This window comes from Ruditapes philippinarum, unplaced genomic scaffold (assembly GCF_026571515.1).
Source record: "Ruditapes philippinarum isolate M1 unplaced genomic scaffold, ASM2657151v2 ctg1069_1_1_1_1, whole genome shotgun sequence".
Classification (NCBI taxonomy): domain Eukaryota; kingdom Metazoa; phylum Mollusca; class Bivalvia; order Venerida; family Veneridae; genus Ruditapes; species Ruditapes philippinarum.
The window spans coordinates 123162-144470 of record NW_026851644.1 but is presented as its reverse complement, the minus strand read 5'-3'; the positions used below and the strand labels follow the sequence as shown (position 1 = coordinate 144470).

General features: G+C 33.7%; 1 protein-coding gene and 1 long non-coding RNA gene across 2 annotated transcripts; one reads left to right on the top strand and one right to left on the bottom strand.

Moving 5' to 3' along the window:
* The first annotated feature begins 1753 nt into the window (after window positions 1-1753).
* Window positions 1754-3046, top strand: LOC132729561 (uncharacterized). Its single transcript, XR_009625642.1, has 3 exons — window positions 1754-1961; window positions 2537-2637; window positions 2997-3046. It is a non-coding gene; the product is annotated as an uncharacterized LOC132729561 (long non-coding RNA).
* A 5282-nt stretch (window positions 3047-8328) lies between these two features.
* On the bottom strand, window positions 8329-13078 carry LOC132729467 (CDGSH iron-sulfur domain-containing protein 3, mitochondrial-like). Its single transcript, XM_060715270.1, has 4 exons — window positions 12968-13078; window positions 11935-12009; window positions 9591-9681; window positions 8329-8725 (listed from the first exon to the last, which is right to left on the bottom strand). The coding sequence occupies exons 2-4, from the start codon at window positions 11971-11973 to the stop codon at window positions 8490-8492; spliced, it is 366 nt and encodes a 121-aa protein (XP_060571253.1). The 5' UTR covers window positions 11974-12009; window positions 12968-13078; the 3' UTR covers window positions 8329-8489.
* Window positions 13079-21309: the final 8231 nt, after the last annotated feature.

The following is a 21309-nucleotide window of genomic DNA, read 5'->3' as shown; positions in this document are numbered from 1 at the left end:
CGATTGAAACAACTGAAAGTATTGAGTTTTTTGATAAAGATGAATTTGGTATATAATTTGAATCATGTGCTCTCTTTTAAGGATTGGAAGTATCAATTGCGGATTATTAAACTGTTGTGTACGGGGAACTGAACGAGGACGATGCTGCAAATTTAAAAAAAGCTGTCCTTTGATTTTTAGAACCAGGGTAACACAATTAACTGTGTACGGACAAAAGTCAGTGTTACATCAGGTAAGTTTCCTTGATAAGCTATAACAACGTACTCAATTAACAGTGTATGGATAAGGAGACAATGTTTTGTGTGATATGGTCCCTCACCTAAGAACCACATAATGAAAAAAAAACAGAAACGCATGTGTACGAGAAATATGAACAAGTCATACCAAATATCGATGTTAATACTGCAAAATACCTTTTCTGAATACATCTTTAACGTAAACGAATTTTGTCTGATGAAAAACAACATTTCTATATGTCGAAATGTATCATTTATGATTTTATGTATAAACATACATGTATCGATTCTACTCAGTTAAAATCACAGCTTTTTTATTGTTTCTAAAGCGATGTATAAGGACCTGAAACCATGTGAATTGTACAAAGCAACTGTCGGCAGTTGTAAACAAGGCTACCGGTGCAGAGTTGAGAAAAAAAATTTCCCATTTTCAGGTAGGGTTTAATGCTGTTTAAAAAAACTTTTAATTATATTTAAACATTTAAGATTACAAATTTTAAAAAAGTTTTTCATAAAAAAATAACATTTTTGTTTTCCCTTTTCCAAAGTAAAGGTTGTTTTTTCCCTAAAATTTTTAAACTGAAAAGTAACTTAATTCAAATTTTTTAACTGGAAATGAAATATAGATAAACCCTTTGGGGGAAAGGCCTAAATGGTTTTGAACTGAAATCTTTAAAGGGTTACTCTGGGGGAGTTTAAAAAATCCGTCACGGGCAAACCGCTTTTTTAAGTAGCAAAAAATTTTACCTCATTTTGGGGTTAATTTTCTGGGTTTTCAAAAAAAGGGTAAGGGGATTTTAACAAGGGTTAAAATTACAAACTCAAAGAACTGAAATAAATTAGTAAAAAGGTTTTTTAAAACTATACACTGAATATAAATCAAATAGATAAGAAATCATATATTCACTTACAGACTAGAATATGAAGACAATGAGGGTAAGTAAATATATTCTAGTAAATACAGCTTTTCTTTTGTAAATTATTTGTTTAAGTTTATTATTCAGACAATACGGGATGGAAAGTTTAATCATACTAGAGTCTATACTGTATTAACAAGTCACATATTTTTATCTGCCATATTATAATAATTCTACATTTGTGACATTAAATTATGTTGCATTTTTTAATAAACTATCAACTGATAATGAACAAAGACGATGTTTACTTTACGTTGTTTATTTTCAAGTACCGGACAAGATACTTTTCTGTAATTATTGTTTATATTTGTATGTAAATACTCTGGAAATATTGAATTTATAACTTTTTTATCTCTCACTTTTAAATCAAAAGTTAACTGGTCAGTTATCATTGGATTATCTGCTGTTGGAATATTTGTTGTTATCATGGTTGTCATTACCGTTGTGTTCGTGCGCCATCTGTCAAGGAAACATAAAATGAGGAAACAGGACATCCGAAGGTAACATGTTATCTTTTGTTTTGTTTTCATCTTGAATCCTATTAATCTATATCTTGTTAAAAATAACCATAGACCTTTTGTACGATTTTGTAAGGATATCATAACATATTAAGATATGCGATACTTAAACAGAAAAACTAGACGATAATCTTGCTGAATTGGTGAAATTTATTCATGTGTTGATGCTATGATACATTTTTGTTCAGTTATATAATATTTACTGTTATTAAGGTCGAAAAGAGCTGCCAATTATCGTGATACACATGGAAATGTCTCAGATATGGACAAGGTGCGTCGGTGGCGCGAAGGTAACATTATATACTTATAATTTTAACACTAAGCATAAAGCTATATTAATAGATTCGAAAATACTTTTCGTGTAAAGAACTGCCATTAATTTTTTAAGGGATTACATTTCAGGTAATAAAAAATTAGAAATAATTATATTATATATTTTAAAACCTTTATATGCACCTGACCTGAGATAATTCATATTTTTAGATTTCATGCCTCTAGGTAATCCAAAATATTAAAAAAATACAAACTTGAGAAAAATATTGAGATTTTGAGAAAAGTAATTAGACTCTAGATAGAAATAATAATTTCCATGTTATGTGATAATTATGACCAATTTTTTCTACCGCGTTACTTACGCAGTTAAAGCTATTTTGGCCTATTTTTTGGTAATTTACATTTTAATTTAGTTGTAAGTGCTTTTTGCAATGTGGTTCACTTAACACTTTTTTACTTTTAATAACACATTTTCATAAGTTTCATGAAAAATAAGCATGACTCTGGAGGCGTGCTACTTTAACACAAAATATACAAACACACATATTTGTCTATTGCATATCTACTAAATTGGTTTATATCTACTAAATAGGTCTGGCTTCGGATACATTCCCCAAAAGATGGACACCGCGTAATTGGAGGGACCTTTCCACAGGACCTGCGATGTTTAGACATGGCGAAAACGAATCTGCCGTAAGTAACAAAATCTTTTTATTAAAAATACGATTATTATTGAGCTAGTTATATTTTATAACGTCGACTTCTTTTTGAAACTGTGATGTTTTATTTTTTACGACATATCGAAATATATCTTTATATTAAAATTTTCTTTGTTTTAATTGCAAAACATTTTGTAAGAATGAAATCAATGAAATTGAAACTACGAATATTACTTTTTCCCTTAATATATATTTATCATACACTTAGTACTGACAAACGTCAATTTATTAGGGTAAATTTACGTGGCATAACATTTTACGTTATACATAAGTTCAGATAATAGGGATTTACGCAAAATGCTTAATAAAAGAAATATGTTTCACTTGTTGCAGTACAGCCAGCCGTATTATGGATCCCATGCTAGACCAACATACAGCACTAATGACAAAAATGACAACAGGTTCTAGATATAAGAGCGAAAAAAAACACTTGAAATAAGGATAATCTTTGTTTATTTGAACTTTATTAATATTTTGTTTATTTGTTACAAATATTTCGCTAGCTTGCAGCTTGACGAGAAACAGGTTGTTGCTGCAAGTGAAACAAATTATGATGAGTTAAATAGTGTCAATTGTAACGTAGAGATTTATTTTGTTAAAGGTCATTTAGCCATCAAAACTTTTTACCATTTTGGAAAGGGCAAGCATGTATCTTATAGTGTTTTGCTTACTGTCTTTGGTTTTACTGTTATACTAAAGACGCTTTGGATTGTAATCATTTGTCATAACACTGTCTGATAAATATTGTACTAATACTCACTTCATTTCATTGCTAACCGCTAACACTTACCTTTGTCTCCGCCAGTGTAGTACTTTTTATTTAAAATGGAAAATTTTGTTGTCAGTACTATGATGTCGATATTTGTATAAAACTTGTTTTACAAAATGTAAATATGATATTTTAAGGTTCGGGATGATGAGATTACTAAATCAAAAATATAGAATTTAATATGCAGATTGACTTGCTGTACCGAAAAATATCAATCATCATGAATTACCCATTTTACTACAATTACTATGAACGAACAAGTGTTTTGTTTGATTTTTTGTTTTGTTTACAAAATATTTAGAAACATTTCGTAAATTTGAACTTTCACAACATGTGTTTTTAAAGGCACTCCGTTTAGGTTTTTAGACATAAGATACTAGAAATATTATTTTATAAGAAATGTGAACCATTTCATTAAAGTCTGCACTAGTAACTTATGTGCATTATTTCAGATCATTTGCACATTTTGTTTTTCACGCAATAATTTTTTATCTAAACGACCTTAAAACTTTCTCATAACGTTGAAATTTCACAAGATGGTTTAAAGGGATCTCGTTTAAGTTTTCAGACATGAAGGGATTGGCAATATTATTTTATGAGAAAAGTGTACTACTTCATTAAGGTTTGTATGTACTATTTCAGATCATTGGCTCATTTGTTTTTTTCACAATAATAAATTAATGTTATTTTAACGGCCTTAAAGGTGTAAACGAGTCATACTATTAATCACCCCTACAGCCACCAAAAAAATCGACTTTAGATTCTGAGTATATCTTTTCCTTGCCTTTTTCATCTTTGTCCATTTCATGTGCACCAAATGATTTATGTAAAAAATGAAATTTTATGTTTAATGTATTGAAACCTCAATGTAGCTCCATTTAAGATACTCGAATATGTATAAATCGGGCTTTATAAATGAATTACATTTAAGTCCAAAACTGAATGACCTTATTTTGAGTTACATTGTATCTTGGATGTGTTTTAACCGGGTTATGACTTAACCAATAAACGCCGCTTAGGGACTACATGTTACTGTGACTAAATTTTATATTCATTTACCCCCTCCGATTACATTGATAAACTTTAGCAATATCAGTTAAGCAATTTATTGATATTTTCCGTTTTTGTTATGTTTAATTTTCATTCCATGCTAATATAAAATCTCACTGAAACTTCGGTGGCAAGTTTTGCATATTTTTTTTTTTTTGCATATTATCTTTCTTTCACTGAATTTATTTCAAGAATCCTACACCATTCATAACCAACAAAATGACGTCAGCCAAAGCACACAATAATATGGCGTCATATTAAAGATTAAATGGATGTGAATTGAAGATGATTTTGCTTGTATCGGGTTTAACACTATATAACACGATCTGATATGTAAGTTATATTGTTTAAAACTTTGGGAGTTTATACTAAAATGAAAGTTTTTTCTTAAAAGTTTCACTATGATGTATACGTGGATATAGTGTAGAATAAAACAGCCGAATACGGAAATCAGCAGCGGAAATTTTATTCTTTATCTAAATGGTAGCGTAGAAGATCTCCCTTATTGTGTGTTTTTAGAATCGAAATACTATCGATCGGACTGAGGGGCATATATCGTGGAGTAATCACATAAATGTCGTTTTTGAGTCGAGGAATTAACCATCGTAAAAGAATACAAACCACCGTTGTTAAATAGCCGATAAACACCGCTGAGACTGATATTATTAATATAAATATCTTTTAAACGTATATATACACGACCAAAATGTAAAAATCAGGAACAGATAAATTCACTTGTTATTGCTATTTTCAAAATAATTATAAATTCATGTATACATATTAATACTTTTTAGCTCACCTGAGTTAGCTCAGGGTGAGATTTTAGGATCGTCGAATGTCCGTCGTCCATCGCCTGTCGTCCGTCCACATTTGTTCGGTAAAACTCTATTGGTCCCATTTTTTGCCTCAATCATCATCAAACTTTGTCAGGATGCTTCTCTAGGTAATTGCTCGGATGGGATGAGGTCGAACATGATGAAAAACTAGGTAACAGGAGCTCAAAAAGTAAAATCGTGTTAGCACTCTAGTGGCTACTGTTTTGATCCTGGAAATTGATCCGACAGTTTTTTTATGATTTCTAGGTCAAGTTCGAATATGGGTCTCCTAGGGTCAAAAACAAGGTCACACTACCTTAATATGGAAAAACCTTGTAAACACTCAATTAAACATATGTTCACTCAATTGTCATCAAACTTTGTCAGGATGCTTGTGTAGGCAATTGCATAGATCAGTACGAACATGGGTCATTTTGGATTACAAACCTGGTCACCGGAGCTTAAAATGGAAAAAATGTTGTTAACACTAGTGGCAGTTGCTTTGATCCAAATATCCTGATCTGAAAGATTGTTTAAATGATATCCAGTTCAAGTTCAAATATGGGTCACCTGGGGTCTAAAATTAGGTCACACCGTCCAAATATTGAAAAACCTTTTATCACTCTATTGGTCACACTTTTGACTCAATCGTCATCAAACTGACTTGAAATTTGGACCATAAATGTAATTTGTGATGCAGAATTTAACTTTAATATCAAATGACCTACTTTCGATATTTATTATGTCGTTTGACTTAGTTACACGTGTCTTTTAAGTACAGACTTGAATTTCAACTAGGGGTGTAATTTCTGACGCAGAAAAGTATGCTGGTCTACTTTTTTATATTTCTATACTTTGATAATTTTAACTTGACCTACTCTTTTATTTTTTGACGTACAGACTTAAAATTTGGACCATAGTGATAATTTTAATTTTTGATGCCAAATTGAATTTTTATATTTGCTGACGTACATTTGATATAATTGATATCATTAGATATATTTTCTTGCTTTTTGACATTAGTCATAGAATTTGGACCAAGGGTTAATTTCTGATGCCGATTATCTGAATTTTTTTTTATTTTTGATAGCATTTGACCTACTTTCTTGTTGTTGTTTTTGACATACAGATTTGAACTTTGGACCAGGGGTGTAATTCTTGATGCTAAATTGATTGTTGATATCAGCTGATATACATCTGATATTTTTGATATCGCTTGAACTATAATGTAATGATGGGTCAGGTGAGCGATCTAGGGCCATCTTGGCCCTGTTGTTTCGCTTTTGCTTAATTTACTTATTTTCACAAGTTAATAAAAAAAATATGCGTATTAATCAAGAATTTTATCTTCAAATTTTTATATGCGTATTAATCAAGAATTTTATTTTCAAATATTTGCATTTCATAAATAGTTTGCACATTTCTACATTGTCCATTAAGCAAAATATGTATCAATAAACATCATGTTTCAAAGCAAACTGGGTTGCATTATATTTTATTATAAAATTATATTATTATATAATTTATGGATAACTATGGCAGAACATATCTTTAATTGGTATTTATTCGAACATTAAAACATAGTTTAAGAGGCAAATATCTAAAAAAAATAGGCTGCTGTAAAAAAAACTTGATAACTGACACTTGGAGAGTTGAAATTCAAATAAATCAAGAAATAAGAGAAGCATGCTGATCAAAATTTAGAAAAAGGTTTTTATATGATATAATTATATATATAGATGCCGGTTATCGGTTTGGTAGAATATTTTTTTTTGTATGTGCAACGTCCGTGCAATGTATATGTACAAAAAAACGTTGCATGTATTAGCATTTCACTTGCGTAGACTTCAGCTATCTGATCCGTCTCTTCAGCGCAACACTTCAGCTTACTGGCCAATGCATTCAGCTACCCGATCCGTATCTACAGCTACCGGGACTGTATCTTCATCGTCCAGATCAGTTTCATCAGCTACCGGATCCGTGTTTTCAGCTACCTGCTAAATATCTTTAGCTAATTGGCTAATTACATCAGCTTCTATGTCTTCAGCATATTGACCTTTGTCATTGGCTTACACGTCCCTATCAACATTTAACTGGTCTATGTCTTCATCTTACTGGCCCGTGTCTTTAGCTTACAGGCCCGTAATCGCCCCCTTCCCCCCGTCTAAAGCTTCCTTGCCCAAGTCGTCAGCCGAATTGCACATTTCTTATGTTACAGGCCATGCTTTCGTTTCCGGCTTACTGACCCGTGCCTTCATTTAATTGGCTCAGGACATCAGTTTTCTGACTCATTTCATCAGCTTCATTGTATGACCAAATATGTTTACAGAAAATGAGAGATTTTATCTTATAAGGTGATGTCAAAGCTTTATAATATATTTTGTGGTAAATGATAAAATGTGAAATGTCCAATCCACTATCGTGTTATTTATCATCACAACAGCGGTTGTAATTTTGTTCTGTATTAATGTTAAAAATTTACAACACTCAACTTTTAACAGCACTGATGTTCTCAAGCTTGAATAGGCTCTGTTGATAATGCAAGATATAATTGGGTCAGAACCAGGGATGCAATACCAACGAACACACGTTGCAAACTTCGAGCACGTGTCATGATACATATTATGTAATGCATGTGTATTGTTCAGTCATTTTATATAGGTGGAGAGTCAACTACCATGCTGTAACGGGTACCTCAGATTTTTGAAATATGCTACATTAAAAGAGTTCTTTAGAGTCATCGATTTTAGTGTTTAGGATTTAATACCTCAGCCGATGCTAGTGAGTGTAACATTTTCATCAATAATACCAAGTCAAGTCCAATTATTCGTTATTTTGGTATTTATTTTTGTCATTGCCCTTGTGAAATCTGCATTCCCAAATATGTTAAGCAGACTGTTTAATACTACAATACAACTAAATCAGTTTGATAAATAAGCTACTATTTTTGTCATAAACCTATGAACAAGACAAATCACCGTGAAAGTTTCAAAGGATTTTGATATGAAACTAATATTAAAGCAACATTATTTACATTTGTAAGGTTTATTACTATAACAATTTTTATCATACTTATATAAAACAAACACAATTAATTAGGACACATTTTAGTTAAATGTAGAATGCATTACTATTACAAAAAATAGCTCTCTAGAAATATATGGAATATACTAAATACTTTGAATATATGATTTAAAACTCAAGATTTGGGTTCCAACCACAGCGTGTGCAAAGTGCACAGTTTTTATTGTGGTTGTTCTTATCCTCGCACTTCACAGCCTGTTCACCAAGAATCTCCTTTGCGTTCTTATGGTTACCATCACATAGTGGTTCATTCTTTGTTTGTTTACATGCACACAGATAGTAAGCATCTTGTGTTTTTGGAACTGTCCACTTCATCGGAGTTATCGCTGTTCCTTTGTGTGACCCTATGGTTTCAAAATAAACCGAAAATAATTCGACTTTTATAATATCAACAGACTCAGTATATCATTAGTGATATGTCACAAAAATAAAATTTCAATTTAAACTTTTCTTATATCGTCTGAGAATGTTTTTAAAAATATGTTAAGATTTTTAAAGGTTCTGACAAATCCTCTAAAAACCACTCAACAAATAAGTGATATTGCTCGAATAAGGTTTAGAAAGTAGTAAGTAAATATGATTACAAGTTTCAATTTTTCTGCTAATGTATACGATGAGTGCTAGAAAATATAAGCATTCTAGAAGTTATTATATGTTCTTCAAGAACTTTATGATATTCTCCAAATAGGATATGAATAATAAAATTCGAAAACGTTCCATCTCCCAGAAAGTGTGCCGTACAATAAAACGGCTTCATTTATTTGTTTTTTATGACTGCATTTATTTCCGATTTACAATTTGTTTACAATGAAGCCAGAATATCAAGGTAAGAATGGAAAACGATGAAAGACAAGTCTTATAATTATACATCATCGTTCTGCAATACTACAGACTGAGCAACACAGTCGCTTGCATATCTTCTGTTCGATAAATAAAAAGTTTCAAAAATTGAAATCCTTTCAAACATTATTGAAATTCGTCATCTTATTTTTTCACATGATACAGCAATAAACGCACTGACTCGGAGCTTTGTTTGTCACGGTACCAGTGCTTATGCATGTTTAAGTGTATAGTCTTAGATCGTGAAAATATTTTACATCTCCATTATTTCATGAATTGGACGGTTATGGACAACACACTTTTGAATTCGTGGATCATTAGACAGAACATCAGAATATTGTTGTTTACAATGTGAACAATTCTACATACCATCACACCAAGGCTGATTCTTACTAAGTCCACATCTGCACCAATACTTTGTATCACCTTCCTTCAATCCCTCCACTTTGATAGGCTCATACTAAGTTGGAAAAAGAAAACCAAAGCGTGTAATTTGCCAACTTCAAATTTTAAAAATACCAACAACTCTCGTTATAATATTATGTCATATATAGCTGTTTTTTAAACGGAATGTTAAATAAAATTAATATTTAATATGTTGAAGAAAATGTTTATTGACAACGAAAATACAAGTTTGTAAAAATATTTGGTCTGGTTCAAAACTGATTAATATTGTGATTTATCGGATGATCTGTACATATGTGTTATCACAGAATTATTTTTAGTACTGATGACCTTTTATGATCTGAAGTGAAGTTCATCCGAATGCGTGGTCATGTAGAAAAATGCAATCGTTATACTAAATCTTCAATGATATCTCATTTTCTTACTACATGGTATCACATTTCAGTTAAATATCCCTTTACTAATAAATAATAACACCCTGGAAAGACCTAAAATTGTGTAACATGATCAACCTTACATTTATACAACTCTTGGTTATTATTACTAATTATTAAATCCGTAAATAAATGTTTAACATGAAGAAATAGTCGAGTTTAAGGAAATTTAGCACGTATTTTTAAGCTATTACCTCTTAAAATTATTTGACTACCAAAACAGACCAAATGCAACCATACAGGGAGTGTTCTTACAATATGCATTTAAAAAAGATACTTGGTCAAGATAAATCTGCTTTTACTTGTAAAATTCATTTAGGGTTTTTGCAATGATTAAGAAATTTTAGCAGTGCATGTTAAATGATTTTATAATGGCGAGTAATTACAGATGCAAATTTAAAGTTGTGATTCTGTCTTCGAAATATTCGATCTTCGAAATATTCACTTCAATTAATTTTTATCTGGGTGTATATCGTTTTTTTATTATACATGTTGGTTAAGATTGAATCAGAACATATTTACCAATATGCATACTTAGATTTAAAGAGAATTACTTCAGCAACTGCAGTATAATCAAATCGCAGTTATAACAGAAAGTTTGTAAATGTCGTTACTAGATGCAACATATATGCAACACCGGTGGAAATACTGAAAGACATAAAATCCAAAAAGTACGCAAGTAAACTAACTGTGTAATCTAAAACACTTTTGAAAAGCAATTACAATTGGCAACCATTGAATTGTGGGCGGTTATATAAAAATTTTATAATTATGCAAAAGTATTTGAAAATTTTGAAGATTATATTAATTGGACATCAATCACTTATTTAACATATCTAAGAGTATTGTAAAAAGTCGTTGTTTTTATGTGTGTGTTTTTCGATATTTTCATGCGCATGAGTTTATGTGGTCAAGCACGTTATTAGTGTCTCGTTATTCTTGAAAATGTTTATAATTCAATAATGAGGTTTTAAAAGCAATGTAAGATAATTTGTTGGAGGAAACATGGTTTAACAGGACTTAATTATCTGAAAGACTAAACACCACAGAGATTTACCTATTTTAGAATAGCCACTGAGATTCCTGGATTTAAGATTGTCATTTTAAAATTACCAATAGAAATTCTACTGATATTAAGTTCTTCCCTGGAAATTTTACAGGAAGTCAAACTTATTTTAGACGGCATTCGGCCGAAAAACAACTATGTTAATTAATGTTAATTTGTTGATAATATAGGTCGATGAAACATTTAAAAAAAAAGAGTAAAAATTAGTAATTTTATAATAATACCGATATACTTGCATATTTTATTTTCGTTGTGAATACTATACAATTATTGAGTAAATAAGTGTATAGTATTCACAACTAAAATAAAATATGCAAATATCAGCATTATTATAAAATAACTAGAAGGCATTAAATTTGATGTGATATTTGCCGGCAGATGACATACATGTATTGACCGAGGCGATCACAAAAAGTATAGCTTCATACAACTTTTGCCTGTTTCATTGAAGGGCAAAAAGTGAAAAAGGATGCACTTAAACAATATGACGTCAAGTGCGAAACAAAAGTTATTCCAGTTTATACGCATAATTGCATTTTAACACTTAGCTAATATAGTAAAGTAATGACATTTTATGAGAGAAATATGCCCAAAAAAACCGCAAAAATTTCTTTTTATGTGCACACGTAATTAACAGTCATTGAAAATGAGTCTCAATCTATTTTTAGTTTGGGAAAATCCATTTCAGCCAGTGAATATGATACTACACGATTTTATAGACTGCTATTGCAACTACATTTAGGTCATATAAAAATCTTATTTACTTCCTCGTAAATGAGACATTTATATGATACAATATAATTCTGACCTTTGCTGCTGTTGGATATAATTTTCCTTCCGATGCCATTTTGTTTGGTAACTTTTCTCCTTCAGAAATTAAGCACTGTAATAAAATGAACTATTTATTTACTTGAATAAAAGATTCCTGCTTATTTTGTAAATATCTTTGTCGAATTATACCTGAAAAAAGCCTTAATGTAAATTTTAAAAATGAAGCCATAAAGAGAAGAAAAAACGTTTGATAAATCAGTGAAATAAGCTGGGAATGAATTAAACAAAGCAAAGCAAAACAATATTATAAATAAGAGTATATATACTATTTTACATAAACACATGTACACTATTAGTTGGTCTATGGTCTGAAGATTACAATAACACGAATTTAAATCTTAGCTCTAGTAATCGGATAAACATAATTAACCATATCATATTATGATATAAATCATAAACTATTACATAGACTATGGCAGTAAATAGTATATATTTATGTGAGAACTAAGGTTTATCGATTATTAACAAATATCAAGTTGAGTGGTTACAAACATCTAGAACGCAGGTAACCTTGCACAGATACTAGAACATAAAGAATTAAGAACATGATCATAGAAAGGAACATTAAAAATAGAATATTAGCTTTACAAAAAGAGCGCGTAACATGGTTAACGGAGGGGAAATGCACAAGGGTGGTCCCAAACAACGAAGAAACGGGTGAAATTTCCGTCTGATAACTAACAAAGACATTATCATAATCTGTCTTATGGGTGTAAATTATTAAGTCAAGATTTTCCATCAAAATAAAGAATAATTGTCAATAAGAAGTTTTACTTAAATATCTAATAGATTTTTTTAAAGCTGATGATTATTATTGGTCTTAAAACAAAAGCATCGTCAACGTAGAAGGCAAAAGTAAAGAAACTCTAAAATTTTAATGACTGATAGACTGAAGTTAAAAAGTTGTATCTTACAAAGTTTACAAAATATGCACCATATGTTTTCTATTAATTAGGAATAGAGTAGCTACAGGAAGTAACTTTCAACTAAAGTAGAAATGAAATCCTTACCTCAGTTTAATAATATCCTATAATATACACAAAATTACATGTATTTTATGAAGATTTTACTGCGTTGTAAAATAATACACCGCTACAATAGCTGACAATAGCAGTAATTTTGTGCTAACTATACAACTTGTTGTAATCTTACTCAACCATAACCATAATATTGGGTATTCATGCATGTAAGATGAGATGATAAAGAACAATAATGTATAACCTTAAAAATACTATATAAATACGAGTACTTAAAGATATACTATGCTCAACTTTAGGTTAAATATTTTTATTGCAAAACATTATTGAAATGTACACAATTCTTGCTGCATCTGATCTGTCTACTTAGATTAAGAGCATGCACAAACTAACTATTGGATCTACATTTCCTATATAACTGTTCAAGTTAATTTGTTTTGTTTCTTCTTTAAAAAGCTGACACTATGTATTAATATTGTGTTTACCTACAGTTTAAACATCACAATATCTTCTATGTCTGTACTCAAAAGAAGTTTATTTTACATTTAAAAATAGTATGTCTAAAAATAATAAGTTTTATCATGTTTCACAATTCAGGATATGATACCATATAATAAGTAATACACATTTACTTAATTACCATCATCAAATGTTGAATTCAACATGGACGTCATTATGCATGCACCACTCCCGCAAAAAGCCTGCCATGTTTAATGTTACCATTTTTCCCATTTTAAATGTTATCATGTAATAATGACAGGGATATGAGGGACGTAACATAATATTCTATATCTCATTAACATATCAAATTAAACAAGTGGTAAAATGAGAGATCCTGATGTAATCTTTGGAAATTAGATACCAAAACAGATAGAAAAGGAAACCAAAAAAACTAAAAACGACACCGTTGAAAATGTTGCAGGCGCGGTACGATTGAGCCTGTTCATGGACGGTACTTGAACGAGCAAGCTACCGTTCACGCCCCTTAGCACCGGCTAAAGCAGTATTTAAGACACGACACTATTAAAGTCATGCTCAGCATTATTATACACTTTTATATGTAGCCTATTTAGTACCACGAGTGACCGTTTTTACAGATCATAATATAAACTATATGATTGAGAATAAAAGTGAAACGGTTAAGCCTTTAACGTGCTAATTGTTTTGTTTTAACAAAATGTAATAATAATAAGCTTCCTTGATGAAATTGGAGCCTTCAGAGAAATCTGTGAACATAACAAAACCGGGATGTAAAACACGATTCTTTTCCATACAAGTTTGCTGCTGAGAATGTATCATAAAATGAAGGATAAAACTGGTATTAAGCAAAATTTGTTAACTGAAATTTGTACAAGGAGGAATCATAACAAAATTTAACAGAGAAATGCACGATGTTTCTTAAAGCAAATTTTAAGAACATCTTAGTGAATACCAGTGATTGCATAATATATCGTTTACAAAATATGTTGGAAATCCAAGTATTCGAATTGTTTGACTTAGCATTTCGAGACTTATAGCTGCATTCTGTGAACGTCGCTTAGGTTATTGATCATTATTAGACGTCACGTGCACGCAGCGGCTAGTAGATATCTGGGACAGAAAGATATCTTCCGTCCCAGTAGATATGCATTCGTCAATTCAGCAATTGGGAACATTTTGATCTTGCTTTTTTTGTTGTTTCAACAATTATTACACTGTTTTCAGAGTTTCTGGTAAAAATAGTTTTTCTGATGTTCAGTTCAAAATGTCACCGAGTTTTAGGGAATTAAAATAAACATTCAACTCAAGTAATAGTTCCATGTTTAAATATCATATTCTTTTTATTTTAATCTTTTTTTACCTAATAAATATCGTGTCAAAGAGTCAGTCTATATTCCAATGATTGTAGTAGGGCAGGTTGTTTCCCTTTTTGTGTATTATGTTGATGTTCTAATTTCTAACCGCTTAGGTTATGATTTTCTTATTCCTCTTTTTTATTGATGCAAGAAAATATGATTTGTTACATTTTGAAACACAGTTTATTTTCAGCATATTATTTACTACTATATTTGTCATTATTGAGGAGATGTTAGGTAACAGAATTCAATTAAGTTGGTTTTGACATTTTTTCTTAATTACCACATGTTTGAAATAATATGTTATAATATTGGTTGTTCTGAAACTGTAAGAAAATTTATATAAACGATTAGATTTAGGCATATCTGGTAGCAAAGGATACAAAGCCATGCTACGACTCAATCTCTCATCTATTGATCAAGTCATTTTTATTAAAAGTATATATAAACTATAATTATTACAGTAAATTTGTTGATAGAGTTTGGTAGTTACTTTGTATAATTACTTGATACACATTATAATAAAGGAAAACTAAGTGAGTCCAAGCTTCAGCTCTACATATATAAGTAGCATAAAAAGGAGAGAAACTTGCGAAGCCAGGTTGTGATAGCTTTGCAATCTGTCGCCACGGGGTTAGTCTATCCTGCTACAGGTTAAAGTAATTAAAGTTACGTATTGCCATACGTGATGTCGCCATCATTATTCGGAATTTCAGACATGGCATTATTTTGTGAATTTATGCATTAGGTTCTACTTTTTACAAAAATATGCAACTTATTAAACAGCAATAGCATACCAAGAAAATAGTTTAGTGTTTCTGATATTCCACTGTAATAGAAAACAGTTTTCAAGGCTGTTTTTGTACATTACCCATGACTGTTCATATCATTTGGCGGCTTCTTTGATGTGCAGCATCAACATTTAACTTTGACTTTAACTTTAGATGTCAAACAATCACATAATCATGACTTGAAAAACAATCCTAATCACCTTAACACGCCGGTAAAACGATCTAACAAGTGGAGCGTACTTAAAATACATACGTATGCTACTCATACTTACTTACTTACACAGTTGAAAAATATACCTTATTTTTGTTCTGAAATTTTAAGAACAGAGAGCGAGAATAGGTATTACACTATGAAATTACATCAGTGTTATGATATGTTACAAATGGCTACGATAACATGGTTGGTACTATGAAACGACACATGCCGTGTGGGTATTTTTATCAAATTTCTAATCAGATTTTTTCAATAATAAGACTTCACCTTACTTGCATTAATGTGATTTGTTCCAGTTCACTCCTAGCATACTAGCGGCGAATAAACCTATTAATGCGACAAGTGCATACCAAAATAAGCCGGTGTAACATGTATCGTGAGGTTTTAATGTTGAATCAATAAAGTTTTAGATTTTAGCCCGCTGGCCCGCCAGCCCGCCCAGTTCACACTGCTAGCCCGCTACACTGCTAGCCCGCCCACTTCACACTGCCATGTAATGCATCATAACGTTTTTATGTTCAATCAATAAAGTTTAAGATTTTAGCCCGCTGGCCCGCCAGCCCGCCAAGTTCACACTGCTAGCCCGCTACACTGTTAGCCCGCCCACTTCACACTGCCAGGTAATGTATCGTAACGTTTTTATGTTCAATCAATAAAGTTTTAGATTTTAGCCCGTTTTAACTTTACTGAATGAATATGAAAACGTTATGATACATTACCCGGCAGTGTGAATGCACCGCTACACTGTCAGCCCGTCTAATTCACACTGCTAAAAAATGTATCAAGATTTTTCAATGTTCAATCAATAAAGTTTTAGATTTTAGCCCGCTGGCCCGCAAGCCCGCCCAGTTCACACTGCTAGCCCGCTACACTGTCAGCCCGTCCAATTCACACTGCTAGGAAATGTATCATGAGGTTTTTATGTTCAATCGGGCTGACAGTGTAGCAAGCTAGCAAGTTTTAGATTTTAGCCCGCTGGCCCGCCAGCCCGCCCAGTTCACACTGCTAGCCCGCTACACTGCTAGCCCGCCCACTTCACACTGCCATGTAATGTATCATAACGTTTTTTATGTTCAATCAATAAAGTTTAAGATTTTAGCCCGCTGGCCCGCCAGCCCGCCCAGTTCACACTGCTAGCCCGTCACACTGTTAGCCCGTCCATTTCACACTGCCGGGTAATGTATCATAACGTTTTCATATTCATTCAGTAAAGTTTTAGAGTTTAGCCCGCTGGCCCGCCAGCCCGCCCAGTTCACACTGCTAGCCCGCTACACTGTTAGCCCTCCCAGTTCACATTGCTAGGAAATGTATTATAACGTTTTCATATTCATTCAGTAAAGTTTTTAGAGTTTAGCCCGCTGGCCCGCCAGCCCGCCCCAGTTCACACTGCTATCCCGCTACACTGTTAGCCCTCCAGTTCACACTGCTAGGAAATGTAAATCATGAGGTTTTAAATGTTTGATTCAATTAAGTATTAGAGTTTAGCACGCTGGCCCGCCAGCCCGCCCAGTTCACCCACTGCAAGCCCGCTACACTGTTAGCCCGCCCAGTTCACACTGCTAGGAAAATGAATAATGTGGCTTTTATGTAGATTCAATTAAGTATTTAAGTTTATCCCGCTGGCCCGCCAGCCCGCCCAGTTCACACTGCTAGCCCGCTACACTGTTAGCCCGTCCGCTTCACACTGCCCGGTAATGTATTATAACGTTCTCATGTTCAGTTACATGTAGTTAAGTTTTAGATTTTAGCCCGCTTGCCCGCCAGCCCGTCCATGTCATACTGCTAGCCCGCTTAACTATTAGCCCGCCCACTTCACACTGCTAGGAAATGTATCATGTGTTTTTAATGTGATTCCATTAAATATTAAAGTTTTGCCCGCTGGCCCGCCAGCCCGCCCAGTTCACACTGCCAGCCCGCTTCACTGTTAGCCAGCCCATTTCACACTGCCAGGTATTGTATCATAACGTTTTCATGTTGAATCAGTGAAGTTTTAGAGTTTAACCCGCTGGCCCGCAAGCCCGCCCAGTTCACACTGCTAGCCCGCTACACTGTAAGCCCGCCCACTTCACACTGCCAGGTAATGTATCATAACATTTTTATGTTCAATCAATAAACCTTTAAATTTTAGCCCGCTGGCCCGCCAGCCCGCCCAGTTCACACTGCTAGCCTGCTACACTGTCAGCCCGTCCTATTCATACTGTTAGGAAATGTATCATAAGGTTTTAATGTTGAATCAATAAAGTTTTAGATTTTAGCCCGCTGGCCCGCCAGCCCGCCCAGTTCACACTGCTATCCCGCTACACTGCTAGCCCGCCCACTTCACACTGCCAGGTAATGTATCATAACGTTTTATGTTCAATCAATAAAGTTTTAGATTTTAGCCCGCTGGCCCGCCAAGTTCACACTGCTAGCCCGCCTACACTGTTAGCCGCCCACTTCACACTGCCAGGTAATGTATCATAACATTTTTTATGTTCAATCAATAAAGTTTTAGATTTTAGCCCGCTGGCCCGCCAGCCCGCCCAGTTCACACTGCTTAGCCCGCTACACTGTCAGCCCGTCCAATTCACACTGTTAGGAAATGTATCATGGGGTTTTTAATGTTCAATCAATAAAGTTTTAGATTTAAGCCCGCTGGCCCGCCAGCCCGCCCTGTTCACACTGCTATCCCGCTACACTGTTAGCCCGCCCACTTCACACCACTTCACACTGCCAGGTAATGTATCATAACATTTTTATGTTCAATCAATAAAGTTTAAGATTTTAGCCCGCTGGCCCGCCAGCCCGCCCAGTTCACACTGCTAGCCCGCTACACTGTCAGCCCGTCCTATTCACACTGTTAGGAATGTATCATGAGGTTTTAATGTTGAATCAATAAAGTTTTAGATTTTAGCCCGCTGGCCCGCCAGCCCGCCCAGTTCACACTGCTAGCCCGCTACACTGCTAGCCCGCCCACTTCACACTGCAAGGTAATGTATCATAAACGTTTTTATGTTCAATCAATTATGTTTTAGATTTTAGCCGCGCTGGCCCGCCAGCCCGCCCAGTTCACACTGCTAGCCCGCTACACTGTTAGCCCGCCCACTTCACACTGCCAGGTAATGTATCATAACATTTTTATGTTCAATCAATAAAGTTTTAGATTTTAGCCCGCTGGCCCGCCAGTCCGCCCAGTTCAACACTGCCATTCCGCTAGACTGCTAGCCCGCCCAGTTCACACTGTTAGCCCGCTAAACTAGACTGCTAGCCGCCCAGTTCACACTGTTAGCCCGCTAGGAACTGCTAGCCCGCCCAGTTCACACTGTTACACCGCTAGGCTGCTAGCCCGCCCAGTTCACACTGTTTAGCCCGCTAGACTGCTAGCCCGCTCAGTTCATACTGTTAGATTGCTAGCCCGTTAGCCCGCGTACTTCACGGACATCCGGTGTAACGGGTAAAGTGACCACAATTTAGAATAATAAACACCCCGGTCAATAATCTATACAAACTTGACCCCTTTTTAAAACATACTGACCCCCTCTGAAGAAAAATGACCCCCCCCCCCCCCAGAAAATCTGTAGAATATTAAACCCCATCTTATTTAAGCTTATTATTATCTACCGGAAGCTTGAAACTGTTGTTGCTTTTGCAGCAAGTTTTGCTTCGGACAAGCGTTTTTCAGTTACCTCTAAGTGTGATCTTGACCTTTGACCTAGAGACCTGGCTTATGCGCATGACACTGCTTCTCATAGTGGTGAACATTTCTATGAAGTTTCATTCGTATCCCTCCATATTTGTAGGAGATAAGCTCTGGGCAAAATTTCTATATTTTATCACATTTAGTGAACTTGACCTTGCATATATTAACCTAAATGACATGTTTCACACCCGTAGTCAGGATAATGACTATTTATGTTTTAACCCCTCAATAAATCATCACTAAATGGTCCGAATACATATTTTGATATTTTTGTCTGAACTTTAACCCCAATGTGTGACCTTGACCTTGGCCACAGGGACCTAAATATTACATGCGACAATCATCAGCCTTACAACGGTGACCATTTGTGCCAAGTTATACTGAAATCCCGCTATGCATTTAACAGTTTTGTTCCAATAAGTGTGATATTTCCATGGCCTTTCCATTGACCTTCACTTTAGTTGTGCTTGTGGTGTTATAGTATTTTCTATTCGGTTTTTTTCTAATAATGACCATTTATTTTTTGATCCCTGAATAAGTGATGACTAAATGGTCCGAATACACATTTTAATATTTTAATCAGAACTTTAACCCCAATGTGTGACCTTGGCATTGACCACAGGGACCTGAATTTTGCATGCGACACTCTTCAGCCTTAAAACGGTGAACACTTGTTCCAAGATATACTGAAATCCCGCTATGCATGTAAAAGTTTTGCTCCGGACAAGCGTTTTTCAATGACCTCTAAATGTGACATTTTCATGGCCTTTCTATTGACCTACACTACAGTTATGCTTGTGGTATTTTAGTCCTTTCTATTCGGCTATTTTCTAGTTGGATGTTTCCAATATTCCTCACTTGAATATTGTTAAATGACCCATAAGATATGTGGTCTGCTCTTTTAAATTTTATCTGTGATATGCAAGTTCATAACTTCTGTTCCCCTTTCAAAATTCAATTTTATTAAGTTCCGCCCATTGTTTTCTCGTTTAGGTCACACTCATTCTTCTACTTTCAAGGAATGACACTAACATGCTACGGTATATTGACTGTTCCATGATAACCGTCGTATGAACAAATCAAGCAGATGTTACAAAATTCCAAGTTTTACTAGTCCATGCTAAATGTTGAATACTGCTTAAGCCGGTGCTAGGGGGTGTGGACGGTAACTAGCATTTTCCATTACCGTCCATGAACAGGCTCAATCAAACCGAGTCTGCAATATTTTCATATTTTCAATTTTGTCGTTTTGTGCGTTCTTTAGGGATTCTTCATTTCTCACTATTTTCAATATTGCTAGTGCATGCTTCATACTCAAAGTGCTCATTTTCTGAGATGGTTGAGCGGAAGATGGTTACAGATAGTTCACTTTACTTCGTAAAGAGGTGTGATATTATTAACGAAATATAAATATTTACTTCGTTACACCTGCGCATACGGCAAAGCATTTCTAAAACTTATCAGTCCGGGTCTCTTTAATAAACCTTTAACCTTTCGATTTCCTGGATGTACTCTTTAGTCTTTATTTATTTTATTCTACACTTTAGCTTAAATTTCATCTGCCTAAATAACAAACATAAACATCTCATTATTTCATATTTCAAATTCATGTATGAAATTAAGCCATATTTTTCCAGGTAGAATTTAACTGCCACACAAAGTACAATAACAACATTTATGGCAAAGGTGCAACCTAAACAGACGCAAACATATGGTTACGAAACACCTTTATCATCAGCTATAAAATAATGATTTTCTTTCTTGTTTTCTCGCCTTTGTCTTCCTCGTCATCTACGATGAGCATAAAATCTCGCCTAATACTTTTCGAAATCATAACGTTCAAACATAAAGAGTAA